The sequence below is a fragment of the Mauremys reevesii genome, linkage group 4, assembly GCF_016161935.1.
Source record: "Mauremys reevesii isolate NIE-2019 linkage group 4, ASM1616193v1, whole genome shotgun sequence".
NCBI classification, from domain to species: Eukaryota; Metazoa; Chordata; order Testudines; family Geoemydidae; genus Mauremys; species Mauremys reevesii.
This window is the reverse complement of record NC_052626.1, coordinates 140,002,429-140,019,703: the sequence shown is the minus strand read 5'-3', so window position 1 is coordinate 140,019,703 and position 17,275 is coordinate 140,002,429. Positions and strand designations below refer to the sequence as shown.

Sequence of the window (17,275 nt, the reverse complement as noted above, 5' to 3'; positions counted from 1 at the left end):
GACTCCACAGTACAGACAATGCTCATCACTTGATTTGTAGTATAAGCTTTGCGGCTGCAGTTTTAAAAGGACTGCTCCATTTGTGGTGTTAGATTAAAACCTCGACTGATGAGAATTTGCAGTGTTCAAATGAGTTCTGTATTTCTGGGACATGGATCCCTGCTCCTATGCTGCACTTCTTGTTTAACAAATTATTTTTGTCAAAATATTCTATTGGGGGAGTGGAGAGCCCAATCCTTGAGCCTGAGAGAATACAGACTGGCCTCCATAAGGCACTTGCTGCTTCTGCCCCTTCTTCACTTGGCTCTTATATCTCAGCCAGTAAGAATCTTAAGCAGGGATGCCTTACTTCCTGAAATGGAAACCTAAAACAGTGATACACTCCATTTTACCCTTCTTCTTGGTTTTGTCCTTCTCCAGGAGTGACAGGCCTTGAATCTTCTTTTAAGTCAGAAAAATTAATAATAAATCATCATTAAAGCCCAACAGAAAGACAAATGGCTTGAAGCCAGGTATTGTTGATGCCTAGGATGGGACAGGCCAGAGACAAAGACTATTACATAGAACTATGTAATTATATTGCAGCAGAGGTGCTATGCCCTATGCGGCAATATAATGGACTTGCTGATGGTCTGCTAGCTGCTCTAGTGAAGCTGTTCCTTTAGCGGACTCAGCAGACTAGAGTTAGACTAGAGTTCTTGGCACTGAAGTTCTAAATGGTTCTTAAAGTTGTATGCACTGTATGTAGGATATGGTTCATTGCAGATGGTCTCCTGACTGTGAGACTGAACTCCTATGAACCCCATATAGTCTACATTCTTTGGGCTACACTAGCGGGGGTGGGAGGGTGTTGAACTAAGATATGCAATTATTCGCGTAGCTGAAGTCGAAGTATCTTAGTTCGACTTACCTGGCCGTCCTCACGGTGGCAAGTCGACTGCCATGGCTCCCCCGTCGACTCCGCTTACTCCTCCTGCCGAGGTGGAGTACAGGCATCGATTCGCGGATCGAGATGTGATAAATCGATCCCCGATACATCGAACACTACCCGCCGATCCGATGAGCTCTTCCTTATACTGGGCAAATAGGCAGAGTACTGTTTTTTGTACAGATGTACCATTGCTCTCACAGAACCATATCAGATGTACTCTGTATAACAGTTCAGGAGCTCTGCCAATTTGTAATGAGATGCACTGAGAAAGCTGTAGGACACCCAGTATATAGCAGAGCCTGCTACAGGTCAGATCTGAGGCCTGGTCTACACTACACGTTTAAACCGAATTTAGCAGCGTTAAACCGATTTAACCCTGCATCCGTCCACACAACGAGGCCCTTTATATCGATATAAAGGGCTCTTTAAACCGATTTCTGTACTCTTCCCCGACGAGAGGAGTAGCGCTGAAATCGGTATTGCCATGTCGGATTAGGGTTAGTGTGGCCGCAAATCGACGGTATTGGCCTCCAGGTGGTATCCCACAGTGCACCATTGTGACTGCTCTGGAAAGCAATCTGAACTCGGATGCACTGGCCAGGTAGACAGGAAAAGCCCCGCGAACCTTTGAATTTCATTTCCTGTTTGCCCAGTGTGGAGCTCTGATCAGCATGGGTGGCGATGCAGTCCCAAATCCAAAAAGAGCTCCAGCATGGACCGTACGGGAGATACTGGATCTGATCGCTGTATGGGGAGACAAATCTGTTCTATCAATGCTCCGTTACAGAAGACGAAATGACAAAGCATTTGAAAAAATCTCCAGGCTATGATAGACAGAGGCCACAGTACAGTGCTGTGTGACAAGCGTAACGGAAAGCCAAAGAATCAAATGGACGCTCATGGAGGGAGGGGGTACTGAGGACTCCAGCTATCCCACAGTCCCTGCAGTCTCCGAAAAGCATTTGCATTCTTGGCTGAGCTCCCAATCCAGGGAAAAAGGGCGCAAAATGATTGTCTGCCATTGCTTTCAGGGAGGAAAGACTGAGTGACGACATTTACCCAGAATCACCCGTGACACTGTTTTTGCATTGGGATCTCAACCCAGAATTCCAATGGACAGGGGAGACTGCGGGAACTATGGGATAGCTACGGGATAGCTACCCACAGTGCAACGCTCCGGAAATCGACGCTAGCCTCGGTACATGGACGCACACCGCCGAATTAATGTGCTTAGTGTGGCCGCGTGCACTCGACTTTATACAATCTGTTTTACAAAACCGGTTTATGTAAAATCGGAATAATCCTGTAGTGTAGACATACCCTGAGATGCCTCAGCATCAGCAGAGTTGAGATTGGGTTAGGACTGGAACAGCAGGAGATGCTGTGGGGCAAGACAGAAATGAATTGAGAGAGTTAGTTGGAAGCCTAGAACTGGCCTAATCCTGTGTACAGTAGGTCAGGATTAAGATGCACTGATAGAACTGTAGGCCTGGAACAGCAGAGGTGTACTTTAAGTAGGACTGAGGGGCACTATGCCCATCTCAGACCAGTGTCATCAGTCTTTCACCTTCCCTCTTTCAGTAATTATAAAGCACCTGTAGTATCACTGTAACATATGTGAACATTCATTAATGTACTTTATTCACCCAATATGGAAAAGGAAAACAGATACTAAAAGTATTCCAAGCTTAACATTCAGCAATGAGAAGACAACTTAGAAAAATGCCCAGAAAGTAACAGAAAACTACACTATAAAACTCAGGCCGGTTTCTACTTCCATAAAAGACCTACCATAGTCAAAGTGACATTACATTTTCCAGGATTGCCAAATGAGTCACTCTAATATGTTACTAATTATATAAATGCTGTATAAGTGTTCCAAATATGGCTGCTCAAACGATACCTAATTGACTCATAATAAAATCCTAAAATTCAGTTGTTGATCTGAAATTGCCTTATTCAGCAATTCTTGATCAGGCCCTTTGGAATATTTGTCTCTGTGATAATAAAGAAGCTTTTATCCAATAAAAAGCCTCCAAAATTATTATTCTGTGTCTCTATTGACAGGTTTTGAAACATTAAGGGGTACATTTATTGAAGTATTGTAGATTTAGCTCGCTATAGTCAATGGGAATCCTGCCCTTATAACTCTGCCTTATGCTTTGAAAAATGTAATATTTTTGGTAATAATAATGGAAAGCTAAAAGCCCTGTAGTAAAAGGTACATTAAGCATCAAGGACAGTAAATGTCACTAACAGTCGCTTCACTTAGCAAATAAGTAACAAAGAACCAAGTCAGCATAACAGAAATTCTGTTATTTTAACTTGGAGGATGTTTACTGTGAAAAGGAACAAACAGGAATATTAGATAAGATGATAGATCAACAGAGCTCAGCCCAGAATTTATCAAACGGTGTTTAAGGGGGTATTTAAACAGGTAACCAGAACCCCTTTGGGTCAAGGATGCGTGCCCTGCTGCAAATATACAATGCTGCATAGCACTGGCATTCATTATATACCAACATAAGTAGTAAATACTGAGTCAAAATCATCCCAATAGAATTCCATTAACTGAGTGCTACATTAGGGATTAATTTTATTTATTATTTTTTAAAAAAAACAGTCTTTTAAAATTGCTTATATTCTAATGTTCTTAATTAGGGGAAATGTGTATTGTAGTCATTTTCACTAAGCTTTATTTTCTCTAGACAAAAACATGTTAAAAAGACTTAATAGTCTAATCTGTTTTTATTCTGCTTGTCAAGGCTATGTCTGCAGTGAGTGCCCATAGGGGGCAGAGGGGAAGGGAAACAACCCTAAGGAACTGTTTTCTGAGAAATCTAAGTTTGTTTAGAAAATACATTTTCTAGTTCAAGAGACTCAATCACAAAACATATATGTATTTATATACAACCTATTAAGTGAACTAAACCAGAGAAATTTTAGGGTCATCTTTATGCAAGGACGTCACCACATAATTTTCACAATGCTACTGGGAGTTCCACGTATGCAACCCGGCAGAGTGGGGTGCAGGCGGTGCTTACCTCAAACAGCTCCTGGAAGCAGCAGCATGTCCTCCCTCTGGCTCCTACATGGAGGCGCGGCCAAGCGTCTCTGCTGCATGCTGCCTTGTCTGCAGGCGCCACCCCTACAGCTTCCATTGGCCACAGTTCCCGGCCAATGGGAGCTGCAGGGGTGGTGCTTTGGGCGGGGACAGCATGCAGAGTGGAGCCGTTGGCTGCCCTACATGTAGGAGCCAGAGGGACATGCCGCTCCTTCCAGGAGTCACAAGGAGCGGCCCCCGACCCTGCTCCCCAGCTGGAGCGCCAGAGCAGGGCAAGCCCCAGATCCCGCTCCCCAGCAGGAGCTTGAGAGCCAGATTAAAACGGCCGGCAGGCCATAGTTTTCCCACCCCTGTTTTAATGGAATGCTAAACTATTATATTGTTCAGCCACTAGGTGGCTCTGTGTGTAAACTTATTTAAATGAATCTCACCGATACCTGGCAGAGCATTAAAGGCATAGGCACCGACTCCAGGGGTGCTCCAGGGCTGGAGCACCCACAGGAAAAAATTGGTGGGTGCTTAGCACCCACCGGAAGCTCCCCTCCCCGCCACCCCAACCCCAGCTCACCTCCACTCCACCTCCTCCCCTGAGAGCGCCATCATGTCCTTCTTCTCCCCCCTCCCTCCCAGCGCTTATGCCATGAAACAGTTGTTTCATGTGGCAAGCTTGGGAAGGAGGAGAGAGGAGGGGGAACATGGTGCGTTTGGGGGAGGAGACGGGGCGGGGATTTGGGGAGGGGTCCAAAAGGGGCAGAGAGGGGGCGGAGTCGGAGGGGCGCGAGCAGCCACCGCCACCAATGAAAGTTGACGCCTGTGATTAAAGGATCTTATGATGAAAACACCTGGTGCAAGCTCTACTACCAGTCCATATCTGGCACAGAGAAGCATGGCATGGTGTCAGGAGTAAATGAAGAACAGTAACAGAAGGAACAGCAACAAAGGTTGCAGGATCTCATCAACATGCCACTCATCAATGCCCCAGGGAACTTCAGCTTTGACAAACCTTCACAATGGACAGATCATTCATTCATCATTCATTCATGCCCGTCACCCCAACCGGGGTATGGGCCGCCAACAACAGATCTCCTAGCCCATTTTTTGCTATCAACCTGAAGGTCGCGTCGCCAGGTATTTCTTGGGCCTCTTTTTTTTTGCCTTTGGGGGGGGGGCAGTGTGCCTGTCTGGTGATGTTGGTTGGCTGCTTGCGTAGTGTATGTCCTATCCAGCCCCCACCTTCTTCTAATTTCCTTCCGTCAGGTTGTTGCTCCTCATCTCTGCTGCAACCTGCGCTTTTTTTTGACTGACTCGCATGGTCCTCACCATGTCATGCAGGGTGATCGGCTTAGTGGCTCCTCGCGCTTTCACACCCCAGCGCATGCATCTTTCGAGTTGAAGACCCTTCTTTCCAGGCTCGTTTCTGTAGCAAGCTTTTTTTTACAGGGTGAGTTGCCCCACCCCGCCCCCCTCTCTCTTTACCCCTGACTTGGACAGGCAGAGATGCCCAAAAGGACCTCTGGGGGGTTACAATTGGAAGCAATATTTTGCAAGATTTTGAATTGCAAACAAACTCCACAAAGAAACTGGAGATATACAGGTATCTAATTTATGCTAGAGGGAACCAAGCAGAACATACATTTCAATCCTTTGACTTCACTGAAAACAGTCACAAAGGTGACTATGAAAGGTTTCTGGCTATGTTTGATGTATACTTTATACCCCAGATAAATGTTGTTTATGAAAGAGCATGTTTTCCCCAATAAATTCAAGAATGAGGGGGAAATGTTGAATGTTTTATAAAAGCTGTGCATACATTGGCTGAAAACTGTGATTTGGGGAATGCAAAACATGAAAATATCAGAGACAGGTTGATTACTGGGTTACCAGATAAAAAAACTTTCACAGCAGCTATGGTTCAAGAGGGATTTAACTCTATCCACAGCTATATTGAGAGCAATGTATTCTGAGCTGATGAAACAGCAAAACCTAGAGCAACCTGACAAATTTGAAAAACCTGAAACTATCTTAGACTGTATACAGACATTTGAGTGTTAAAAGTCATGATCATAAACAGCCTGAGACAAAGAGAGAGAACTCCCAGGCTAAGAGGGACAAATTCCAGCCTACATGCAAGAGATGATGCATGTCTAGCCAGAGGGACACAGTATGACATATGCATGAAATATGAACATTTTGCATCAGTTTGCCACACCAAAGCAGTTAGGAGGTTGACTCATATTACAGACAATCAAGAGCCATTGTTTCTGGGACCTATGATGTGTGATGGCAAACAGCCTGCCTGGAGAAGGAAACTGAATATTCAGGGCAAGACTATTGACTTTAAAATTGACTCAGGAGCTGACTTCTCAGTCATCTGTGGTTCAAACAGGGTTTAAAAAAAAAACTAGATACATTCATGGAGGTTCATCAATGGCTATTAGCCAGGATGGGCAGGAATGGTGTCCTTAGCCTCTGTTTGCCAGAAGCTGGGAATGGGTGACAGGGAATGGATCACTTGATGATTACCTGTTCTGTTCATTCCCTGTGGGGCACCTGGCATTGGCCACTGTCAGAAGACAGGATACTGGGCTAGATGGACTTTGGTCTGACCCAGTATGGCCATTCTTATGTTCTTATCTCAGAAGGGATTTACAATCACTTTCAACCCTCCCATAGTTTAAGACACCTGAAAGAGCTCTGACTAGTCCTGGAGGTATTCTGAACTGCAGGGTTCAGTTCACCACAGAAATAACATACAAATACAAAAGCTTTGCATTCAGAGTGCATGTGATCAAAGGATCAAAGACCACCAGCCTTCTCAGATGCAGTGTGGCCACCTTGATGGGCCTATTGAGACAGGTGGAAGAACTTGGAGGATTTGATGACATTGGACTTTTGAAAGAAGATCCAGGATAAATCAACTTAAGAGACAACGTTGAACCATATAGTTTACAAACACCTCTACCAAAGAGACCTTGGGAGAGGCTAGCTGCAGATTTATGCAAAATCAGAGGACATCATTATCAGGTCATACTGGACTATTTTCTCAGGTATATAGAAATAATGTAATTAAAGACATAAGATGTTGCAGTGTTCCCGAGAAACCGAAGTGCACTTTTTCTCACTTTGGTCTTCCAGAACAACTAGTGATGGACAATGGACCACAATTCACTACAGCAGAATTTAAGTCATTCCAAACTAAGTATGATTTTGATCATATTATCAGCAGAGCACTTTACCACCAAGTGAATGGAGAGGCTGAGAGAGTTGTATAGATAGCTAATAAAACCCTACAGCAGGAATATCCATTCTGTGCTCTTCTGAGTTACAGATCAACCCCAATAGCAGTTACTGGATATAGTCCAGCACTGTTCCTGATGGGAAGACAAATCAGAACTGCCGTTCCAGCTTTGGAAAAGAATCAATCTCCAACGTCACCAGACATGAAGAGAGTGGCCAAACCAGATAAAAAGGCTAAAATTGTTTATGAACACTTTTACAGCCGATGTCACTCAGAGAACTGTGAGGTCCAGAATATGGTGACCATGTTCATGTCAAATTGGAGGGAGAAAAAGGATGGACAACTCTAGCTGTCATGATGAAACAGAATTCAGCGCCCAGATCATATGTAATCAAGACTAACAATGGAGTTCAACAGAAACCATCAACATCTACAGTTTGTTCCTCAAAAAGAACAATCAGCAGAGTAAACTCTGTAGATGGCAGAGGGAGAACAAGAAGACTCGAGGATTCCAGTAGGGTAACCAGATGTCCCAATTTTGGGGTCTTTTTCTTATATAGGCTTCTATTACCCTCTACCCTCTGTCCCGATTTTTCACATTGCTGTCTGGTCACCCTAGATTCCAGACTGACCAGAGCCCGTCATTACAACTAATTGACAGCTAGATGACCTTGCATGTTCAGGTCATGTAATTAGAAAACCACTAAACAGACTGATATGTATTGAACTTCAAAAACCATGTGATAGCGTAAATATTATAAATGGTAGGAATGTGGAATTTAAAGGGGGAGATGTGTTATATTGTTCAGCCACTAGGTGGCATTGTATGAAATACCTTATTTAACCTCAGCCATGCCTGGAAGAGCATTCAAGGATCTTATGATGAATGGAATGCATCTGGTGTGTATAAGAAATCTCCTGTGACCAGCCCATATCTGGTACAGAAGTACATGGCAGGCCTGATCATCCAAGCCGTCTGCATGTGCAATTCCCACTGAAATCATGAAAGACTTTAAAAACTAGGCCTCAAAATGGTAAACTCCTGGAGAAAGAGACTGTGTCCCCCTGTTTTGAACAGCACTCAGTAGGATGACGGTGCTGTACAAATTATAAGGGGGTGTAACTTCATAGCATGCACAATATCTTAGGTTTCAAACATGCTCATATACAAGCACAATCAGGAATCAGAGCCGCAGTGTGATAGACACTGTTTACATATATAATTATATATTGATACAATAAAAATATATGCATCTTACATAAGGTTTATCCGCACTGGTTTGGGGTGTGCTGCATAACTAAATGTGTGACCAGGTCACTTGTGAGTAACAAACTTTCCCAAACTCATTATGATGAAATTTCCAGAAAGTCTGTCCCATCATGGACATCATGTGCGTACAGCTGCCTCACACTGAGATGTATGTCTTAGAAAATGCACACCAGATCCACCCAGGCACCACTATTTGAGCTGACCACTCTTCATGTTATGACTTTTACTGCACATCCTTGTGATACAACATTGTCACTCTGTGTGTGTGTGCACGTGCGTTTTTCAATTGTATTTACAATAGAACCTCATTGTTATGAACACCAGAGTTACAAACTGACAGGTCAACCACACATCTCATTTGAATCAGAAGTACACAATCAGGCAGCAGCAGGGACAAAAAAAAAAAGAAGCAAATACAGTACAGTACTGTGTTAAACATAAACTACTAAAAAAGTAAAAGGAAAGTTTAAAAAAAGATTTGACAAGGTAAGGAAAGTTTCTGTGCTTATTTCATTTAAATTAAAATGGTTAAAAGCAGCATTTTATTTCTGCATAGTTGTTTCAAAGCTGTATTAAGTCAGTGTTCAGTTGTAAACTTTTGAAAGAGCAACCGTAACATTTTGTTCAGTTACAAACATTTCGGAGTTATGAACAACCTCCATTGCCGACGTATTCATAACTCTGAGGTTCTACTATACATAGATGGTCAAGTCAAAGTGTCAGTCTCAGTGTCTTAAGCCAACAGCTGAGGGAAGGGCACTGTGCCAGTCCACAAGTGAACCAGGCAGCCCTTGCTGATGGGCCCAGTCTGCAAGTATGTGGCCTACATCTTCTAGCTCGCCGCAGCGCCAAAGGGACTGTCAAGAGGGCCCCACGTATAGTCATTAGCAACACATCTAATCAGGGCACATCTGGAGTGATTGAGTGCCACCCAAACGTGGGATGACATCACACAAAGGCATGATGACATTGTGATACTGGCAGGCAAGATGCCAGCTCTTGCCCAGGCTACAGGCATTCGTTAAGAACTGACAAACTCATAGCTGGAGTTCAGACCAGTTCATCTGTATGTTAGTTTTCCTCAAAACAGCTCTTAGTCTGATAAGAATGTATTTAGTGTTTAGACTCCGTGAAACGCTTGTAAGCTTCTGCATGCATTAATCTCACTTGTAATGTCAGTATTCCATGCTATAAGAAAATATGTACATTTTGCTTTATAACTTTGAAAATGTCTGTTCTGAACTTGCAAACTCAGGCACAGGAATGGTCCCCCACCCAGCCAGAAGAACTATCAAAATCTCATGGGCCATCAAGGCACAGCATCTGGTTAATAGCCTTATCACACCTGGGAAATGCTATGTGCAAGGAAGCTGAATGAAGGAAATAAAACAAAACCACAGGAAAATGTTTTGTCTGTCTGCACACTGACCCAGCTAGCGACCCCCGCAAAGCCGGAGATTGCAGGACTGCCTCCTGGGCGCGCCCTGCCAGACACCTGGCCTTGGCGATCACTGGCATGCTCAGCAGTTCGATGACAACTCGTTTGTGTTGCTCACTTTGGCCTGTAACAAGCCACCTGCGATGGGCTGCTGCAGCAGCAGCTGCCGGCTCCTAGCAGGCCAGGCTCAGCGCCTGGTCAGAAGGTGAAGAATGAAGTAGAACCAGTCTATCTAGGTGTGACCTTAGACCACACACTGAGTTACTATGCCCACCTGAAGACAGCAGTTAAGATGTGCAACAATCTTCTTAGCAAACTGACAGGTTCGTCATGGGGTGCTTGTGCTCCAACTTTGCAGATGTCAGCTCTTGCCACCTTGTATTTGGTGGTAGAGTACTGCGCACCAGTTTGGGTTGATCGTCACACACAAAACTGGTGGATACACAGTTACATGCCGCCATGCGTATCATCTCCAGCACCCTGTGTCCGACTCCACCCCCATGGCTCCCAGTTCTGAGCAATATTGCTCCTCCTCATATCAGACAAAAGGTTGCCACTGGCTAGTTACTGGAGAAAGTACATGCCAACTCAAGCCTGCCACTGCACAGTGACCTTTTTAAACCACCAGGTGCAAGTTTGGTGTCACATTGCCCATTATGGTCTCATCCACCGTGCCAGGATGTTAGGGTGGAAACACTCTGGTGAGAGGAATGGATGGGTTATAATCCCCAACCAGTCCCTCATCGCCGACCCCACAATCTGCCCGCCTGGGTTTGAACTGCCCTGTCGCCAATGATCCCTGGTGAACAGGTTCTGGACCGGGCAAGGTCTCTGTGCAGCCAACCCGTGTCGCTGGGCCGTCATGACAGCCCTTTGGGCAGCTGCGGCACAACAGAGAGGCCGCTGCACACGGCTGCTGCCTGCCCGCTGACTCGGTCTGCAGCACGCCACTGCGGAGGCCAGGGCTTGGCTGGCTGAGTCTGCACACGCCAGGTAACTAAAAGCGCCCGGCCCGGGACTGACGGTGTGTGTGGGGGGGTGTCGAGCCCCAGGTCAGCGTGGCTGGGCGGCAGCGCAGGCTGGGGGTAGGGCCGGGGTCACGGGGTGGCGTCGGGGGTTAGTTATCATGGGAGAATCCCGCCCACGCGGAGCCTCCGCCGCACCAGTGACTCCGGCGTGACCCTGAGCGAGGGCTGGGGAAAGATCTGCCCATGCGCAATTGCGCTCAAGCCAGGGGGCGGGTACTACGCATGCGCAGATGCCCGTCGCACGCGGGGGGGTGCCAAGACCCGTCCTAGGGACATACCACGCATGCGCCGTCCCCCGGGACCGGGTGGGGGCGCGGAAGTGGCGGCTGAGGAGGTGAGTGTCCGCGCGCCGGGTTTCCTTTGCCCCCGCCCCGTCGCCAGGCCGCCCTACGTCCGTGGGAGGGGCCTAAGCATCGTCCATCGCCGCGGCCTCGGGCACCCGCCCGAGCCCCTCCCTGTCCCCGCGCGAGAGCTCGGCCCCGGCCGCAGCACCTGCCGCTGCCTCAGCGCCCTCCGGCCGGGACCGGATCTCGCCCCGCTCGGCCTGGGGTAGCCGCGCTGCGTTGGGGGTGCGGGTGGCCGTGCCGGGGGGTGGCAGCGCTGGGGCTGGGGGTAGCTGTGTTGGGGGGTGGCCATGCTGGGGATAGCTGGAGTTGGGGGTAGGTTGCCAACCCTCTAGGATTGTCCTGGAGTCTCCAGGAATTTAAATATTAATCTTTAATTAAAGATGATGTTATGTGATGAAGCCTCTAGGAATTCATCCAACCAAAGTTGGCAACCCAGGGGCCAGCAGCGCTAGGGCAGTTCCCCAGCTGTGCTGCAGGGGCAAGGGGGAAGCCCTACACAGCAGTTCCGGGGACAGACACCCCCAGCCTAGTGTCCTCGGCATTCCCCGGCCTCTCCAAATGTGTTCTGCTAGAGGCCAATCTACTGTTAATTCACCTGGCACAGGAGGGCACGTTTCCCACATGGGAAGCAGGTGCCTACTACTGCTGTTTGTTCTCAGTGCTCACTATGACCTGCACAATAGAGAAGATCTTAACAGATGCCAAGACCTTGCTTGAAAGGCTGAAAGACCATGATAATGCAGCAGAGTCTCTCATTGATCAGTCTACTGTCCTCCATAAACGGGTGGCAGCCATGAAGGAGATTGGAACGTCACTATCAGAAAAGGTTAGTGCAGGAGACACCATTCTTCTATGCAAAAGAGTTATACAAATGTATGTTATCCTTGGTAAAAGCGTCCCTTTGTTTTGCAAGTACCAAGAAGATGCAACTGATCTGAAGGATATATCTAAATACAAACCTCACATTTTGCTATCACAAGAAAACACACAGATCAGAGACTTGCAACAGGAAAACAGAGGTTAGTAGTCTAGATCTACATGGGTGCTCTTCACACTTGAATGCCTAGAACCTTTAGAATAGTAAATGATATACCTATAAGCAGCATAACATGAAAGGGAATGCAGATGCACCAAAATACCTAGCATCTTGTGCTTAACTGTATGTGCAAAGGTCACCAATAAATATGACTTTACATATTACCCAATAGCTTCTTATAATTCTTAAGTGGTATAACTGAGGGGAAAGTCATTAAGATTTGGAACTTTCTTAACCCTGTCACGAAGGTCTCAGAAGAAAGAATCCCTTCAATGGAGTTTCTTGATGGGGTTTTATTGTGAAGAACGTGTGTTAAAGATGGGAGCTTAGAAACATGCATTTTGGAAACACCTGTAATGACTTGAGGAACAATGAAAATAAAGGCATCCATCTTCTATGAAAAGGCTATTTCTTCTCTGGAGTCTATTATATTGAATAAAATGTTTGCTGCATAAATAAAACGTAAGGGTCCTGAGGCCAGTAACTTTTCCATCATAGTGTAATGTATTGGTTTATTTCTCTCTAGATTGTAATCAAATCTGCAATTCTAGGTGGAGGGAAATCGGGTTGCTTGAAAACTTTACAGTATGTTCTTTTTTAAGTAATTTAATTGAACAGGAAGTGTGGGAGATTTTACACACCTGCTAGGAACTTGCCTTTATTAAGTCTATGTGTATAATGGAAGGCAACCTCATGTAACTGTAGTGAGGAAGGTGCCCTTCAAGATTGTTGTTTCATGGTGATTGTATCGTATGTTGTAGAGTTGTGGATTTCCTTGGAGGAACATCAAGATGCTTTAGAACTTATCATGAGCAAGTACAGGAAGCAGATGTTACATTTAATAATGGGAAGAAAAGATGTGGATGCTGAGCCAGTCCTAAAAGTGCATGAGGCTCACTCTTTGGTAAGTCGGGGAGGGCAGTACTCATGATTTTACCTGTTTCTGGCAAGTGTTGGGAATAAAGTTGTACTTTAAAAACCCTGTGCTCTGCCAGTATTGTTTACGTTTATGTTTGCTTTGTATCCTTCCCCACAAACAATTCTGCTCTGAAATATCCTTCCTGATTCCATAAGCCACGGAACCTCCTGCACCTTCCATTACTTCCTATAAACTCTGCAACAATAACCCAGAGTTCCATGCCAACTTCAGCTTAATAAAATCTACATTTTAAAAAGGAACAAGTAGGACTATTTGTCCTACTTGTAGCTATTGAAAAAGTATTTGGAAGATGTAAAACAGTGTCACTGTGAACTGAGCATAGTATTGTCCTCCTTCAACGTATTTGCAGGAAATTGAGAGTCACGTAGACAGAATCTGTGAGATGGGGGAAGCAATGAGAAAAGCTGTTCAGATGGATGATGATCAATTCTGTAAAATTCAGGAAAAACTAGCCCAGTTGGAGGTAAGACTTTGGTGTGACTTTGAAGTTGGCTGTGGGATGGACCTGTTGCCTACTCGTACTCACTAAGGGTAAATCTAGGTTTTGGGATGTTGTCTGATTCAGAGAAATCCTTTCTGCTTCATAGAGGGATATGACCCAGGCTGGCTTTTTAAAGGGAAATCCTAACAATCTCTTTAAATTTTGCATACAGTAAGTAAATGTTAGAAAAAACACACCAAATAGCAAACAACTTTAGAAAGACACGGCTTTCTATATTTAATATTTCTGTAGCAGTCAGCAACTGAGATTTTACTTCATAGAGGCTGCTGTGTTGTGTGGTATGCACTAATCCTATTCTGAAATGCTTCTTCTATTCATGGAGAGCAGAAAGTAAGAGACAGAGGGATACCCCATCTGTGTTCACTATTTTTGTGTCGGGGACCAAAATAAAACATTTAAAAGTGGAATAAAGAGCACAGCCACTATGCCTCTCCATTCATCCAAGGTTCTTCTGTGGTGTGTGGGGGGGTGTCTGTATGTGTAGAATTAAAAGAATTTAGTTCCCCTCTCTGCCAGTGCAGAGATGTTCCCCACTGTACAATTTCAGTATTTTAGAGCTATATAGTACTGTCATTTAATTATGAATTAGTTCATTTCTGTTTTAGCCAAAATGTCGATTTTGCAGCTTGAAAATAAAGAGCTGCGGGAACTGTTATCCATCAGCAAAGAAACTATCGAGATGAGGCGAGAGGAGCTGCCTGACATCGCATCTCAAGCCACAAAATAATTCTCTCTCTCCAAACTCTTGACTTTTAAAACTCTATGGAAATCAACCACTGTACAGGAAAATGTTTTATCTTGGTTATGTTTTATTACTTCATGTGTTTCCTGATATCCCTGTCAGATGTCACCCTCTGATGGCAATAGTTTGCATTGCTGCTCAGTCTTAACAGTATACAGCAGCTTAACAATGAGGTATTTATGCAGCTGTACTCCTTGCAATTGTTTGTTTCCTCTCATGAAGAATGTTTCTGGATCAGCCCCAATGGGAGACATCCAACTCTGTAGGCAGCAATTCAAATCCACTTTAGCATTCTTACTTCATCGGTGGTTACAGAGCATTTTACAAGTTGTGATTTTTTTTATCTAATAGATATGAGTGAAAGCATTTATTGGAGAAGTTGTCTTGTAAATATTAAACATCAGACATTTAATTTTGCTTTAAATAACTCTCCAAACAGCATTTGGCTGGGTTAACAATGTCACTTAGATACAGACTCTCTGCTTTTTATTGTAAACAGACCCAGAGAATGGCAGAGCTGTAGTTTAGCATGTTTTCTAGCTCTTGTGTTGGAAGGAGTGAACACACCCAAAGCCCAAAAAACTAGGTAATGTTTAAAAGGCATCACTCTTAATCCAGAAACTATCAGTTTTTAAATGCAGGCTTTCTATCCTTGTTAGCAAGTATTCAAAAGATTTCTTTCCATGAATTAATACTAAAGTCTCAGTTCCAACAAGACTGTAGTTATTACTTCATGCTCTTCTGTGAGTGAGGGTTTTGTTGGACACAGATAGATATAGGCCGTATGTTTTTTGATTGGGAGAGAATTCCTTCCCTCACCCCAGGACATCTTTGGCAAGTGTGAGTTGGGTAGAGACAAGGGCTTTCTGGAAAGGAAAATAATGGGAGAAAAATTCTCTTCTCCTTTCTTCCATCTCAGTTGAAGAATAAATGAAATAACCTAGTACGCTATTTTTCTGAAGAACTCAGTGCTTTGAGATCAGACAGCAATTTTCTGCATTCCTCTCATGGCTGGGCGACCTCAAGGTCATTTTTATCATAGTGCTTCAGTGTAGAGATGCAAACAGAGTGATTGATTATTTATCATGGATCTTGCTTTTATGGTAATGTGTGCTGTGAGATTGGCATAAATGCATTCCACCTCATGACACTACACTGGGTTGTACAGCAGCTTGATTAAGATGTGGAGTTTAAGGAATTGGAAGCTGAGCAGCAGTCACCTTCTCAGACAGTCATCACTGAAATCCTTACTAGGAAGAGGAGTCAAGAGGGTGCTGTTTTAATGAGTACTTCCTCTATTCCATCTTTCTAAAAGTAAATGTTCACTGTAGAATATGAGAGCCTAAATGTATTGTTGAGTGTGACTTATTGCTGTTGGGGGGTTTTCCAGAAGAGCAAAAGGGTGCTTAACTCCCATTGAAGTCAGTGAGTTAGATGCCTAACTGTTGAAAATCCAACCTTTCATCACAGCACCTGAACTTCAGTCCAAGAGCAAAATACCTCCCTGTTGCTTCACTTCCCACAATTTATTTTCCTCAATGGAAGTGCTGAGGAATAATTTGGCACCTTTCCATGTCCTGTATGACCATACTGCAACCACCAGGAACTGGGATCCTGAGTACAGAATGTGGAATTGACAGGAAAACTGCTGCTACTCTGTTCTATACAAACATAGACTAATTAGTAGAAACTGGTTCAAGTTTAGTAGAAACTTCCTTAGCACCAGTTGTAGCTTTATGCCTTTAAATATGCCATCAGTGCCACTTTCAGTGTCAAATGAGTTCCTGTAATGAGCAGATATGTGCTCAGTTTGTTTGATTCTGATTTATACTGTAAATATTCTAAGGGAGGAGATACTATAAATAAATTAGCGTTACTGTGGTATGCTAAGAATTCTTTCTCATTTGCCTGCTCTAATCCATCAGCTGACTTGAAACAGTTTTCTTTATGTCTCAGGTTTATCAAGTATGTATATTGGCTTTTTATTTTTCTTGAAATAAATCTCAAAGTATTACCATGTGACTGTGCTTTGTATAGATGGCTATCTACCAACACTTATAACCCCATGCAATGTAATTATTTTGACTATTGAAGAAATTATAATAGAGGCAAAACAAAAATGAGTGCTCTGTGCATAAACATCCAGTTTGCATGAGAAAAGAGAAAAAAGGAGTTAGTTCCACTAATACAACAAGGAATCTGGTGGCACCTTAAAGTCTAACAGATTTATTTGGGCATAAGCTTTCGTGGGTAAAAAAACCCAGTTCTTAGATGCCACCGGCCTCCTTGTTGTTTTTGTAGATACATACTAACACGGCTACCACCTGATACAGTTCCACTAATGTGGCCTTCGATTTCTATGAGAGGGTGACATACTGTTTCTGTAGCGATATCTCCTGAAGAATTCCAGCTGTCTGTCAGATTTGACTGAGGAACATGCTCTGAATGTGTTTACATTGCAAGCTCTCTGGGGTACAGGACTGTATTCCTATATGTCCACATAACCTCTAGCACATGATGAGTTTTACTGTAATACCAGGGCTGTGAATTGGTAAAATTACATATGTTTATATTGTATGAGATCATATACTCCCCTACTGTAGCTTTGCTGTAAGAGTGAAGTGTTCTTATGGCTATTGGTGGTGGAAGTTGTGTAACTGAGGGGCCAACAATGGAAAAGCCCTGCTCCCCCTCCCTATCAACACAAGATTAAATGGGCTATCCACATCTGAAAGACCA

At 44.2% G+C, this 17,275-nt stretch overlaps 2 protein-coding genes across 7 annotated transcripts in view; one reads left to right on the top strand and one right to left on the bottom strand.

Annotated features, from left to right (window-relative positions):
* LOC120403891 (bile acid receptor-like) overlaps positions 1–10,738 on the bottom strand; it is a 45,387-nt gene extending 34,649 nt beyond the window's left edge. The window contains exon 1 of the mRNA XM_039535805.1: positions 10,216–10,738. The gene's annotated coding sequence lies outside the window, so the exon portion shown is untranslated. The remainder of the gene's footprint in view (positions 1–10,215) is intronic.
* A 65-nt stretch (positions 10,739–10,803) lies between these two features.
* SIKE1 (suppressor of IKBKE 1) lies at positions 10,804–16,555 on the top strand. 6 transcript variants are annotated; one of them, XM_039535813.1, is made up of 6 exons: positions 10,808–10,934; positions 11,976–12,142; positions 12,230–12,335; positions 13,114–13,256; positions 13,642–13,755; positions 14,420–16,555. In XM_039535813.1, the coding sequence occupies exons 2-6, from the start codon at positions 11,984–11,986 to the stop codon at positions 14,519–14,521; spliced, it is 624 nt and encodes a 207-aa protein (XP_039391747.1). In that variant the 5' UTR covers positions 10,808–10,934; positions 11,976–11,983; the 3' UTR covers positions 14,522–16,555. The 6 variants fall into 6 exon arrangements, with proteins under 6 accessions (XP_039391743.1, XP_039391747.1, XP_039391746.1 ...); XM_039535812.1 differs by lacking the exon at positions 10,808–10,934 and adding an exon at positions 11,152–11,303; XM_039535809.1 differs by having other exon boundaries at positions 10,804–10,934; positions 11,976–12,335.
* The last annotated feature ends 720 nt before the right edge of the window (positions 16,556–17,275 follow it).

Bases quoted from the DNA above. Each gene is read 5' to 3' on its own strand.
- SIKE1 (XM_039535809.1), top strand. From the start codon at position 11,984: ATGACCTGCACAATAGAGAAGATCTTAACAGATGCCAAGACCTTGCTT. The intron at 12,336-13,113 runs GTTAGTAGTCTA...CGTATGTTGTAG, and splicing joins CTTGCAACAGGAAAACAGAG to AGTTGTGGATTTCCTTGGAG. The intron at 13,756-14,419 runs GTAAGACTTTGG...TCGATTTTGCAG, and splicing joins AAAAACTAGCCCAGTTGGAG to CTTGAAAATAAAGAGCTGCG.